The 12,802-nt window shown below is 34.2% G+C and overlaps 1 protein-coding gene across 2 annotated transcripts in view; it reads right to left on the reverse strand.

Annotated features, from left to right (window-relative positions):
* Positions 1–836: 836 nt before the first annotated feature.
* Positions 837–12,802, reverse strand: part of LTN1 (listerin E3 ubiquitin protein ligase 1) — a 71,373-nt gene continuing 59,407 nt past the window's right edge. For both annotated transcript variants that reach the window (XM_036850215.1, XM_036850214.1), the window contains 6 exons: positions 11,868–12,054; positions 8,256–8,427; positions 7,155–7,375; positions 5,258–5,452; positions 3,845–4,012; positions 837–3,248 (listed from right to left, as the gene is read on the reverse strand). In XM_036850215.1, coding sequence (XP_036706110.1) covers positions 3,186–3,248; positions 3,845–4,012; positions 5,258–5,452; positions 7,155–7,375; positions 8,256–8,427; positions 11,868–12,054 — 1,006 coding nt within the window. In that variant the 3' untranslated portion in view covers positions 837–3,185. The remainder of the gene's footprint in view (positions 3,249–3,844; positions 4,013–5,257; positions 5,453–7,154; positions 7,376–8,255; positions 8,428–11,867; positions 12,055–12,802) is intronic.

Genomic DNA, 12,802 nt, shown 5'->3' on the forward strand with positions numbered 1-12,802 from the left:
TTTTAAACCTAACACAGAAAAGGCTCAAACATAAAGGAAAAGAATGATCAATTTAACCGAAAAATTCTGTATAATTAAAGACAGCTACAGACCATGTTACAGTCAAGCCACCTACTCGAAGTATCCCTGTAAGAGATACAGCATTAGGATCAAAATAATAATATATAAAATCCATGAGAAAAATAGGCACATAGACAACATATTCACAAAATAATGACCAATAAATATATGGAATAAAGCTAAGATTCATGGTAGCCAGGGAAATATAAATTAAAACAAACAGCTACTATCTCACAGCTCTAACTGGAAAACTTCATAAGTGGTGAGACTAAGCGTTTTAGTGATGACTTAGGAAAACCAGAATTCTCTTACACTACCACTGGGAGTGCAAACTTGCACATCACTTTGGACAGCAACTTGACAACATCTAAAGTCACAGAGCATACATCTAAAATCAGAGTATCTACCACCTGAAATACCATGAGGGTGCATATGTCCAGAATATCTAGCACATTTCATTTGCATGAGAAAATATTATCAAGAATGTACACTTGCAGCACGGTTCAAAATGGCAAAAAATAACAATTGACATGACCATTAGTGAAGGAAATGGTAAGCAAACTGATATAATGATACTAAACAGCAGTTATGTTGAATGAGAAAGCAAATTACAAAAGAGCACTTGTGATAGGCTATCATAAACTTTTAAAAAGCTGCTATATATTATTTATGGATGCAAACACATGGTAAAGTATAAAATCTTAAGTAGAAAGGAGTCACACCAACTTCAGAATAGTGGGTTAGCTCTACGGAGGGAAGGAGGAGATGGCCTCAGGGAAGAGTACAAAAGAGTAACATTTTATTTCTTTAAAAATCAGAAGCATATATGGCAAAATAGTTTATGAAGAGTACAAGGGCATTTATATTATTATTATTATGTATATTTGAAATATTTTGCAATTAAAAAGAATTTTAATGGGCACATATGGTATAACAATCAAATAATAACATGAAGTATTCACACCACAAAAACTTGTCAAGTAATAACATTAATTATTTTAAGCCACAGAACTTATGTACATACATTACAGCATGTGATAAATATGAGTTAAAAATAAATTCTAAAATTTGCAATTTACATTAGGGTTTTAAATTAATAATTTTCCTAATGGGCTTTGAATCTCTTGCAATTTTAAAATGTCCTTATGCTAGAATTTTAAGGGATGCTCTCGAGTTATCAAAGCTATATAAATAAACTTTAATTAATGTGATATTCTGAATTTCAGTCTTATTTTGGAAAGCTTTTTCTTTAGCATATAAACAATAACAAGCTTTACATTTATATTTACAAGTCTCTAAGAAATGTGCTAAGAGTCCTAAGTATGAAGAGTAGGTATCCCACTTAATTATAGTGTTTCACCAAGAACCTGATGCCCTAAATAATAATGTGGAAAAACAATGCTCCATTATTCCCTTTTCTTTTCTACTTGGGGTTTGGGTCAGAAATCAAAATGTACCAATACTGGAAAAGTTATAAACAAAGTCTTATTATAAAACAATTTTTAAAGGAAAAGTGTGTAATTTTCACAGAGGAGTAACACAATCCTTTGGGTCTACTATGTCAGAGAGAGACACAGAAAAAGAGAGAATATTTTAAGAAAGGGGTTAAGAAGAGGTAGTAGCATTTTGCTATCTGTACTTCACTTACTGACTCCTTGAGCCTCAAGACTATAAGATAATAAATACTACAGAGAAAAATTTAGGAGACAGACAAAACTGGGCCAGACACTGCATCTACAAATACAACTCGAGATCTTTAACTCACACGTAATACTTCACTCTCCACTACAATACTCTGACCACATTCATACTATTTCAATAATAACCATTTTACCCAGTTGATGGTAAGCAGTAATTTTATTTAACATGAGTTGCTTTTTGCCAATTAAACATTTGCAACAGAGATGATTAGCTGATCCTTCAAGTAACCTTGCTATTAAAGATGCTAATATTTCCCATGTGATGGAAGACTGCAATAAAATTATTCCAAGTCCCAAACTTCCACAGTTTTATATTTTGGGCACGATTTTTAAGGGCAATAGTGGTGTGGCAAAAGGCAGGTTTGCACCTACTCCATTTCAGCCTGTTAAACTGAATTTTACTTAGTATTAAAATTCTTAACTTGTACTTCTGAAGGCTAGAAAAAATTACCTCCCTGCAACTCTCTAATTTAGTGTAACTTTGACCAGTAAGAATAGCAAAATTTGCTTACAAAATTGAAAGCCTCCTACTACATTTTTATATTTTTTGTTTTTTCCACCACTTAAGTTTCAGAAATAACTCATTTATTTCTTCACTCTTGATAGAGGAATAACTACCACTCTGCTTCACGAATAAAATAATCTAACTCCTGTTTCTCTCAAATTCTCACCCTCTGGAGACTCATTCCAACTGAGTAATAAATTCACTGACAAGTCTGCAATTCAAATTTCACTAGTACAAGGAAATTCTTCTTCTACAGTAAAAGGTCAGTGTTGTGAATTTAATTTTCTGAATTTCATAACCCTTTATAAATGGAGGCACCTTAAAGTTCAGTTTATACTCTTTTATATAGGATTTCAGAGCATGCTTTAAATAGCTTAAGATAAGCTATATTAATAGCTTAATGTCATTTTATCATTAAAATAATCTACAAATATCAGAATACTAATTTTGTTGTCGTAACTAATAAATAAGTCTTAAAATATCTGTAAATGTAAATCAACCCTCTGAATTCATTTACCTCACTCAGACTGTTCTAGAACATAGATCAACAAACTGAATGGGTTTATCAGTATAATATAGTTGTACAGCGCTTTCACAAATTCCAGTTCTGTAATTTAGGGTTTTTCCTTATTTATTTTTAAATGTACAAAGAGATTAAACTATTAATATAAATATTTTCTCTCCAGTATGTAATATTCTTATGTAAAAGAAAAGGTTTCCGAACATTTACAAAGCAATCTAAAGGTAAGTAAACCTGATTTTAGGATCATTACATTAACCAAAATAATTTTCCAGAGAAGGTCCTATTTGAAAGAATGCTCACTGGCCTTCTCACATCAACACTTCAAGATGAATCCAAATCCACTGCCTTTGCTTGATTTACTTCAGGGATCAATTCCAATGGGGAAAAGAAAAAAATCTCAGAAAAAGGTCTCACGACAGAGCGGACAAGTGGATTTGTTGCTAGACGTAAACCATTTGTACTGAAAAAGAAAAGTGTATTTAAATGTTAAAAACTTTTAAAATTGCCATTTTACATACACATCTCAAGTTACCTTAAAATAATAAAATAAGACAAGGGAGAATACTGAAATGTTTGCTCCCCTCCGCTCATCTCCAAAATCAACACAACTCAGTATTCCTTCCAAAGGCCACACTGTGACGCTTTCCACCTAGGCTCATGCACGCAACCACGAAGATGTGTAAGGAAGACCTCCTGTGAAGGAACTGAACATAGGGTGGCTTTCTTTCCAATATGCTGTTTAAAAAGAGCAAAATCTCTCATGCCAGATGGCTCTCAGTTCCAATTTCTTCAGTCTCCTTTACGGTGTAGATCTTACAAGACCATCTATTTTTTGAGTGCCGAGAGCTATTTTAGAAACATCCACTTATTAAAGGGCTTTGATGCCACCACTCTCAGTAAATTACTAATTATCTTTCACAAATTTTGAAAAAACATTTTTAATATGTCTCCCATTAACCACAATTAAGAGTTTAACAACCACTGTTTTCCAAGGTTAGATATCATACATATAGAATATATATAAGATATAAATAAGTTAATTTCTCTTTAGCTTACCAAGCAGGCTGAATGGAACTTTTTCTTGCATGTTCTACAGGCTTTTTTGGGAAGAGAATAGTTGAAACCGTGAATGACTGAGAAACAAATCATACAATCTTCAACACCCTCAAAACGTTTGTCTACATTATTTTTCCATAATGCTAAGCCTTCCATAATACTGCCATTCTGTTAAAAAGAAAAATAGATAAATAAAGTCAATATACACTGAAGACCACCAGTATTATTTTTATTCAATTTCACAAATTTTAAAGTTGTATTATAATTTGGAGAGAAGAGAATCTGCTTGGCTATATTCACGATTCTAAGTTTTAAGAATACTGGTTTTTAAAATGACCTCCCAGGTTTTAGGAACCAGATATAATTTTTCTACATTAAAGGCAGACTTGAAAGAAAGGCTCCTGCCCCAATTTTCAAGTTTTATAGTCTTAGCTTATTGATGAAACTTTTTAAATAATTAAATCATTTGGATCAGCTCTCCTAACTTTTAACTAAAAATGATGAAATTAACTATCTCACCTACTCAAATGCTGATTTGTTCCAGCTCTACCATATTGGTGAATATACTTGTTTTAAAATAATTTTTCTTTACTGTAGAATGTCTGAGATACATCACAATGTGCAAACAAAACTAGAGACTTAAAATTTGTTTAAAAGGCAAAGGTCTTTGAAAGTACTGGGATTTCTCTAACCACAAAAGGAAAGTTGAAATGTTAAAGTAAAGTAGCTCAGAAGACATTCATCTGTCCCATGTCTCACAAAAAGATTCCCTCTCAAACTTTAATACCATGTATTGTTCTGTATCATCTACAATGTCAATGAAGTAGAGTCAATTCTTCTCAAACACCAGAAAAAAAAGCTGTAAAGCCTGAAAAATTAAAACAGCTTGGCAGGGGACTTCCCTGGTGGCGCAGTGGTTAAGAATCCGCCTGCCAATGCAGGGGACATGGGTTCGATCCCTGGTCTGGGAAGATCCCGCATGCCGCGGAGCAGCTAAGCCCATGTGCCACAACTACTGAGCCCGTGCACCACAAATACTGAGCCCATGTGCTACAAACTACGGAAGCCTGCACGCTCTAGGGCCCACGTGCTGCAACTACTGAAGCCCGTGCGCCTAGAGCCCGTGCTCCGCAACAAGAAGCCCATGCACCACAACAAAGAATAGCGCCCGCTCACCGCAACTAGAGAAAGCTCGTATGCAGCAAGGAAGACCCAAAGCAGCAAAAAAAAAAAAACCAAACCACGAGCTTGGCAGGTTCAAATCATTTAGGCATGTATCTGTTTATCCAACAAAATACAGTATCTATTTCTACTTAAGCAGAAGAGATATATTTTTGTTTTATTGCCCTTTCAAATAGTAAATCAGCAATCTTTCTCTAGTTTAGAAAGCCAAATGTGTACACAGACACTTACTTGATGGGTGAGGTAAGTGCTTAGCTGCAGCATCCAGTTTCGCCACTGCTGAACGGCTACTCCAACTCTTTTCCCACTTTCTACTGTTATTGAACCCAATGGATAATTTGAAGGCAGCTGTATTATAAGTTCAATAACTATATCTTCAATAGTATAAGTGGCCATGACTTCTCGAGTAGCAGCTCGAGCTTTAACCTGCAACACATGGAAGGTAATATTTTTTTGCCAAATTTCTTTTCTTCCCTTTCATTCAAAAACCATCTTAACAGGTTGACTGCTAGCAGCCAGTCCTCATTCAAACAAAACACGGGTAAACATGTTCACTTATCTGACATGAGATATTTAATAAATAGGTTCAAATACCTGAAATGTTTTATAGTGATGTTACGACATTCAAAGATGTTTCAAAAAGAAATGCACTACTCATTAAAAAGTATGTTTTAGTATATTAGGCTTGTCACATCATAGTTTTTGCATAGACCAATAACAGAATGGGTTATTATTAATTATTCCTTCTTTTCCAAAGCTAACGTATCAAATATCACTTCTATTTAGATGTTTTTCAAGTCTTTCTCTACCACAGAAGTCTCCTGAGCTTTAGAGCCAACCAGCAACTGCCAGAATATTTATACCTGATCTTGATTTTCTTACTAGCATTGCAAACTCAACATAAAACACAAATTATCATCCTTTAAAGATTTATTCCTCTGGCTTTCCTATTTCCACACTAAAAACCGTAGCATCATCTTAAAATTCTCCTTCTACCACATTCCAGATATTAACTGATTGCAAGTTTGGATAAATCACCGCAAAATTTCTCACATCCCTCCCCCTTTAAGGACTATTCTCACTGATACTGCCTTTCCTGGGCCCTCCTCATAATGTCTACACATTACAAGTCTCCCTAACTATTCACTTGAACCCAAGCTCCATGCCAATAGCCCATGTTATAAGATTTCAGTCAGAGAAATTTCACAGATTATAACTCTGACAGTGTCACTGCCCCAAAAGAAAAATTTCAGAGAATTCCCTGGTGGTCCAGTGGTTAGGACTCCACACTTTCACTGTTGAGGGCACGGGTTCAATCCCTGGTTAGGGAACTAAGGTCCCGTAAGCCACGTGACACAGCCAAAAAAAAAAAAAAGAAAACAAAAGAAAAATTTCAGTGGCTACATAGGCCCAAATATTTTAGACTGTTACTTGAGGCCTTTCCCAATATGGCCCCAATTCATCATAGAAGCAGTTTGTTCTCTATTTACCTTCATGAATCCAACTCCATATGAATACTGGGCTATTCAACATTTCTTAGGCCATCACAGAAATTACATTCCCATCTTCAAGCTTTTTGCTTTTACCATACTGTTTTCTCTATATTAAATGCTTTTCCCCATAAAAAAATCCTGCCTACCTCAAAGTAAAATTCCTCCATAAAGTCTCACCTAATCCCCTCAGCCAGATGAACTTTTCCCACTCTGATCGCAGAGCATTCTTCCTCTTAATGTGCCACTTTCCAGTTTCCAATGCAAAAAAACATTATCAGTATCACTCTTTTCCCTTTATTAGATTGTATGTTATTACAGGACAGGAATCTGACCCTTCTAAACTGTTCATTTTGCAGGTGACTGGCACACAGTGCCTGGCATCTGTAAGTATTCCAATATATATTTTGAATTAACTAATGAATGTTCAAAAACTATTTGGTGGGAGTAAATAAAATATAACATCATTTTAACCTATGCATTAATTTGAGATTTGATATCCAATAATCTGAAAATAAAGTGGACAATTTCTGTAAATTCTGAACCAAGAGTTACAGTTGTGACGATACTCACTACAACCGATAGACATAACCAATACTGAAACAACTTTTCTAGAAAAAATCCAAGACAATACTAACCGTCATGCCATTAAATAGCTGTGTACTTGTTTGCACAGAAGATATTTCTTGAAAAGAAAGAACATTGCTAACATACTTGCTTGTAAATCTATCTACAATACTGAAAACACGCTTCTCACTACTATTCCACCACAGCCTAACCATGGCGGGCAAGTCTTTTAATGTCATGTGATAGACTGAACAAGCCAAGTGTGGAATATGGTATGGAAGAGTTGAGGTATCTGAGGAAAAAACAAATTCTTAGTTAGTAACATATATTTCTTACATAGAATAACAGACAAATATTAGTATTTTCTTAGAAAATCATTTTCAATTCCTTAACACGAGTGCTAGAGCTCATAAAACAAACATACCAAAGAAACCAGAACTCTAGAGTATTAGCTTTTTCTCACACATTCAAAATGAACAATTAGAATTGTAAAAGGAATGAAAATCCTGAATGACAATGAAAAATCTGCCTAGAAATAGACCTCTTTATTTCACATGAAAGATCACAAATACAGTGAAACACACACACTTCAAAGAGGAGGAAGAATTAAAGATTCTTTTTTCTTATAAATTATGAAAAAGAGTCTGGCCTCCTTTACTTTTCCCAGAGCTCACTGATGTGTTATGCAAAAGTTCTAGAATCCCACCTCAGTACTCACAAGACAAAGTCCCATCCTCAGATCTCCAAGGCATTTAAAAAATTCCTATTCTCAGGAAATCACTTATAACGCTGCAGCACAGCTAGATGCACGCTGTCTATCCCTTCAGCTAAAATGTGAGCTCCCGGAGTGAAAAATAAATTTTACTTATCTTTGTTTCCCCAGCTGAAGACTATTTATTTACAGGCCTACAAAACATTATTGTGTAACAAATACTTGTTTACTGAGTAAAAGATAATAGTCTCAACAAAGTAAGCTTCAAAAATTAATTAAATTCTTAACAACCTTATCCACAAGATCTAATTATATGTCCTATTTAGAGAAATACTGAAAAATCTGGCACTTCAACATTCTCATAGCCAGGACACACGTCTGGGGTTATTCTCCATGCCCTCAGGGTAACCTGATCTGAACCTAGTCTCTAAGAAAGAACACAAACACACATCATACTGACCTCTAATACCCAACTGGAGCTCTTCTGTAAAGAATGTTTTAGGGTCCTTATTGGAGAGCTCAACAGCTGTCTCTGCAAAGGTCGGATTTTCTGGCATAAGCCTGAACAGGTGATAGAGCAATTTATTCAAGCTTTTTGTTTTTCGAAGGTACATTGAATACAGAGCTCGAAGCTGGTGGAGAGTAAACAATTTTTGTTAGGAAACCCAATTAAACCAAGACAATCAGTAGATATGAACAAACTAAAGTGTAACAGACTGTACAAGAACACAATACAAAAATGAATTCATTTGAACACTGAGAATGACATGGAAGAGTCCTATAAAATACATGCCACAGTCTTACTTTCCAGTTGTGCCATTTGAAGGCACTGCTCCCCCTTCTCATAAACTAGCAGAAGTTTTCACTATCCCCTCATCAGACATACGCCTCTAACATCTTTCTCAAACTGTCTCCCTGTTGATAAGTTCACCCCCACTTGGAGTCTCTGAGCTGAGAAAAACCTATTCGCCATTCCCCACAGACGATTTGCTCACTCTCCTCCCAAATCTTCCACACCTTCCTTCCGCACCATAATCTCTTTCAAAATTCTACTTAAAACTAATCCCATTTTTATGGCTGACCTCATGCTATATCAAACATTTCAACATCCCTTTATGACAGCACAAACTAGTATTTCAAAATGTCTTGGGGTCTTCTCATTAGTTGTTTTATAAATCAGGAAATTTCACAAAAAATATGGATTTTTTTTCTGGTTTCTTTTTTAAAAACAGGAAAATTTGGCACCACTGGGTGTACTATAGGTATCTATGTGAGACATGTGCTTTAGACTTGTTCCTCAATAAGGTAGTTCTCATTTGTTCACATTTACCTTGTAGCTCTTTGCTATTTGTACCTGTTTTAAAATTATTTCTTACACTATGTTTCTTCATAGTACAAATATACCATTTTCTGAACACTATGAACGGTCAAATACAAAGATCAAGCCATAGTATTTGGAACTGATTCTTAAAAAATTGATCAAAGAACCTTTACAATGAAGAAATCTGGAGAACACTACCTTTACCAAGTAACCAAACTTAACATCACCAATAAAAGGACACATGACATTCTGTGCTCCTGAGGTGAGGCACTGAGAATACATCACCACTGTGCAGTAAATACTCTTGCTGAAAAGCAACCAGAATCTAATTTTGAGGAAACTACCAGACAAATCCAAATTGGAAGACAGTCTACAAAATAACTGATCCGGTGAATGACACCAAAGAAAACTAGAGGGATTATAAGCTAAAGAAATATGACAGACAAATGCAAACATGACCCTTGACTGAAACCTCAATATAGAAGGAAATAAAACTATAAAGGACATCTGACAACTGGGAAAATTTAAATACAAATTAGATAATATTACTGCATCGAAATTAAATTTGAGTATAATATTTATATTACATTTATGTTGAAACATGTCCTTGTTCTTAGGAGACATATGTTTAAATACTTTTGGTAAAGCATCATGATGTCTGCTGTCCACCTTCTCTGTAAATCCGAATATTTTTCAAAATAAAAAGTTGGAAGCAAAGTAGAATTTTTAAAAAAACTTAATACATATATCAGTGGGCTTTTATAAACACATGTCTATTACCCAGCAATCCCACTCTTAGGTATACAACGCAAGAGAAATGAGAAATATATGTACACACAAAAAATTTATGCACAAATGTTCACAGCAGCTTTATTCACAATAGGCAAAAAGCGGAAACAACCTAAATGCCCACTGGATGACTGGATAAACAAAATGTGGTATAGTCATACAACGCAATATTATTTAGGCATAAAAAGTAATGTCATACTCATACATGCTATACTATGAATGAATTTTGAAAACATTATGCCATATGAAATAAGCCAGACACAAAAGGCCACATATGTGAAAGGTCCACAGTAGGCAAATCCATAGAGACAGAAAATAGATTAGTGGTTGCCAGTGGCTGGGGGGTTTGAAAGGAAATGGGAAGTGACTGCAGATAGGTAAGGGTTTTTTTTGGGGGGGGGGTGTGGAAGGATGTTGAAAATATTCTAAATTTAGATAGTGGTGATAGGTGCACAATTCTGTGAATATACTAGAAACACCAAGCTGTACACTTTAAATAAATTTGATGATATGTGAAATATATCTCAGCAAAACTATAAAAAACACACATACAGGTGCATGCACACACACACACCTTTGCTTCTAATGCAATCTGATTCACTAGTTTTTTTAAGAAGAAAGTTAAAAACAACTCAGATTAAGGACCAAAGTTTTTAAAAATTTTTCAGTTTGTTTTAAGGATTCCTCTAATTAGTGTTATTTACTGGGTTATGCTGGTTTATCTGTTGACAGCTCAGTTCAATTTCTAGGCTCAGTAAATGTTGCTGTAATGCTTTGTGCCCCCTTCCCCTCCTCCACTCTGGCCTAATGGGAAAGATGAGGCGTGGCAAGATTCTTAATTTCTGAATATAAGATAACGAGAACGAAATTCTTACACATAAAAACTTCAATTTGCTGCAATTTTTTAGAGACCAATAATATTTTAAGAAACAAATTTAAAAGCTTAACAAGGAGCTCTTGAAATATATCATACAGCAAATTAAAATTAGCTCAAATCACAAACATAAGTGGTAGGACTGAAAAGAAAATAATTTGAACATCTAGATCAGTGTTGCCTCTGTGATTTTTGATTTTCCCCTTAAACAAATGCAAAAGTGCTTATGTTTATATATTTATACCAAGGTATGGGTTATTAGTAACGTAAATTATAACTTAAGGATTCTAAAAAATCACATTGGAAATGAATGCCAAGATGTTTAGTCACACTTTAAATATGTAATAATTAAGTCTTTTTGTATTAACCTGTCAAAGAAGCCACCTACTTTATTAAACTGATTCAATCAATGTGTTAATCTTTTTAAAAGTGGGAATCTGTCTAAAAGAATTTTTAAAAATGGAGTAGATTTCTCCAGCTTCCTTCTTAAACATGAGACAACAGAGACATCTAGTGCCTGCTAAAATAATTTGGTCAAAATAATTACAATAGGATATTTTCTTTATTTAGCGATAATGGTTTGAATTATATAAGGTAGTATTTCACAGATCTTTCTCTAAACACTGATTTTCAAGTAAGGTAAATTTCCAATGATGTAGTAATTGACATCTCCACAAGAGTCAGAAATTGACCAAAGGAAAAAGAATAGCAATATCCGATTCTTTTGAAACTCTTACTGTGGTAGCACAAAATTAAATTATAGAAATCTGGTTTCCTGCAATAAAAGGACTTGGTGGCTACATTCAGTTAGAAAAAAAAATTGATCCAAGCACATTCCAGAGATTAATTACTTTTGCAAAAAAACTGAGTGTGTATGTGTGTGTGTCTGTGTAAAAACCTGTGGGAGGATGAGGAAGCAGAGACAGAAATAAATTTAGCAAAATGTCTGAAATTAGCCAGATAAGATTAGATTAAAATGTGAGGCATTTCCCCTTTTTTTCCAAAAGTAGGGGAAGGAAAGGGTTTAGGACAGTAACAGAGAAATACATATAGGACAGAACTGTCAAAAGTCGTCTCATTTTATTTACCTGAGATGAAGCAGCTTTGAAGAAAGTAAGTATTAATTTCCAAGTGAGGAGGTATCCCAGAACATAGCAGAAGTCTTCACTCAGTGGCTTAATAGTAACTATCTGTCCAACAGGAATACACCCCAAAACATTTTCTAGTAAGTCTTCTTGAGTGCTAAGAAGAGACATCAGTGCTGCTGGTGGTGACCTAAGAATCAATGATTAAACACCACAATTTTCTTCATAACTCGTCCCTTAACAAATTGACAGCACGTATAAATGTCAAGCATTTAAAAAAAATCTTTATTTTCCAAAAACCATTTTAAAAGTCTCCCTTTATAGATTCAATTTTGACCCCTAATTCACAGAGGCAGTTACAGAATTTGAAAGACATAAAGTATTATATAAATATATACCTACATTTCCATATTTATAAATATAAAAAATATAAAAATATAAATATACTTTTTATATTTATAAATATATAAAATATGCTATAAAATATGAACTCTAGAGGTTAGCACTTAAAGAAAAGACCCTTTTACAAAACATATATTTCAACCTTCTGTTTTATAGATGAAAAAAAAAATCAGATACCCAGAGAAGCTAAATTATTAGTCTGAAGTCCCTTGGCTAGTCAGGGGAATGATTAGGGCTAATAAATCCTATTGGGTCCTTTATCATCCTATAAAGGGTAAAAAGACTCTGTTTCTTCAATGAAGTAAATTTTAACATTCACATTAATTCATGACAATGTGAAGTAATTTTTTTCTTTACCAAAGTACTGCACTCATTAACACTTACAGATGAGCTTATAAGATTCTCAAAAAGTGAAATACTTGCGTGTATCTCCTGTCAAACTCCCTTCTCTCTGACATTCTAGCTTGGTTCTCTCCTTTCACCTCTGTGATCTTTCTTCCCTTGTGGTTTCCTACTACCAGTCCATAAACAAGTCT

This window comes from Balaenoptera musculus, chromosome 4 (genome assembly GCF_009873245.2).
Source record: "Balaenoptera musculus isolate JJ_BM4_2016_0621 chromosome 4, mBalMus1.pri.v3, whole genome shotgun sequence".
Classification (NCBI taxonomy): Eukaryota; Metazoa; Chordata; class Mammalia; order Artiodactyla; family Balaenopteridae; genus Balaenoptera; species Balaenoptera musculus.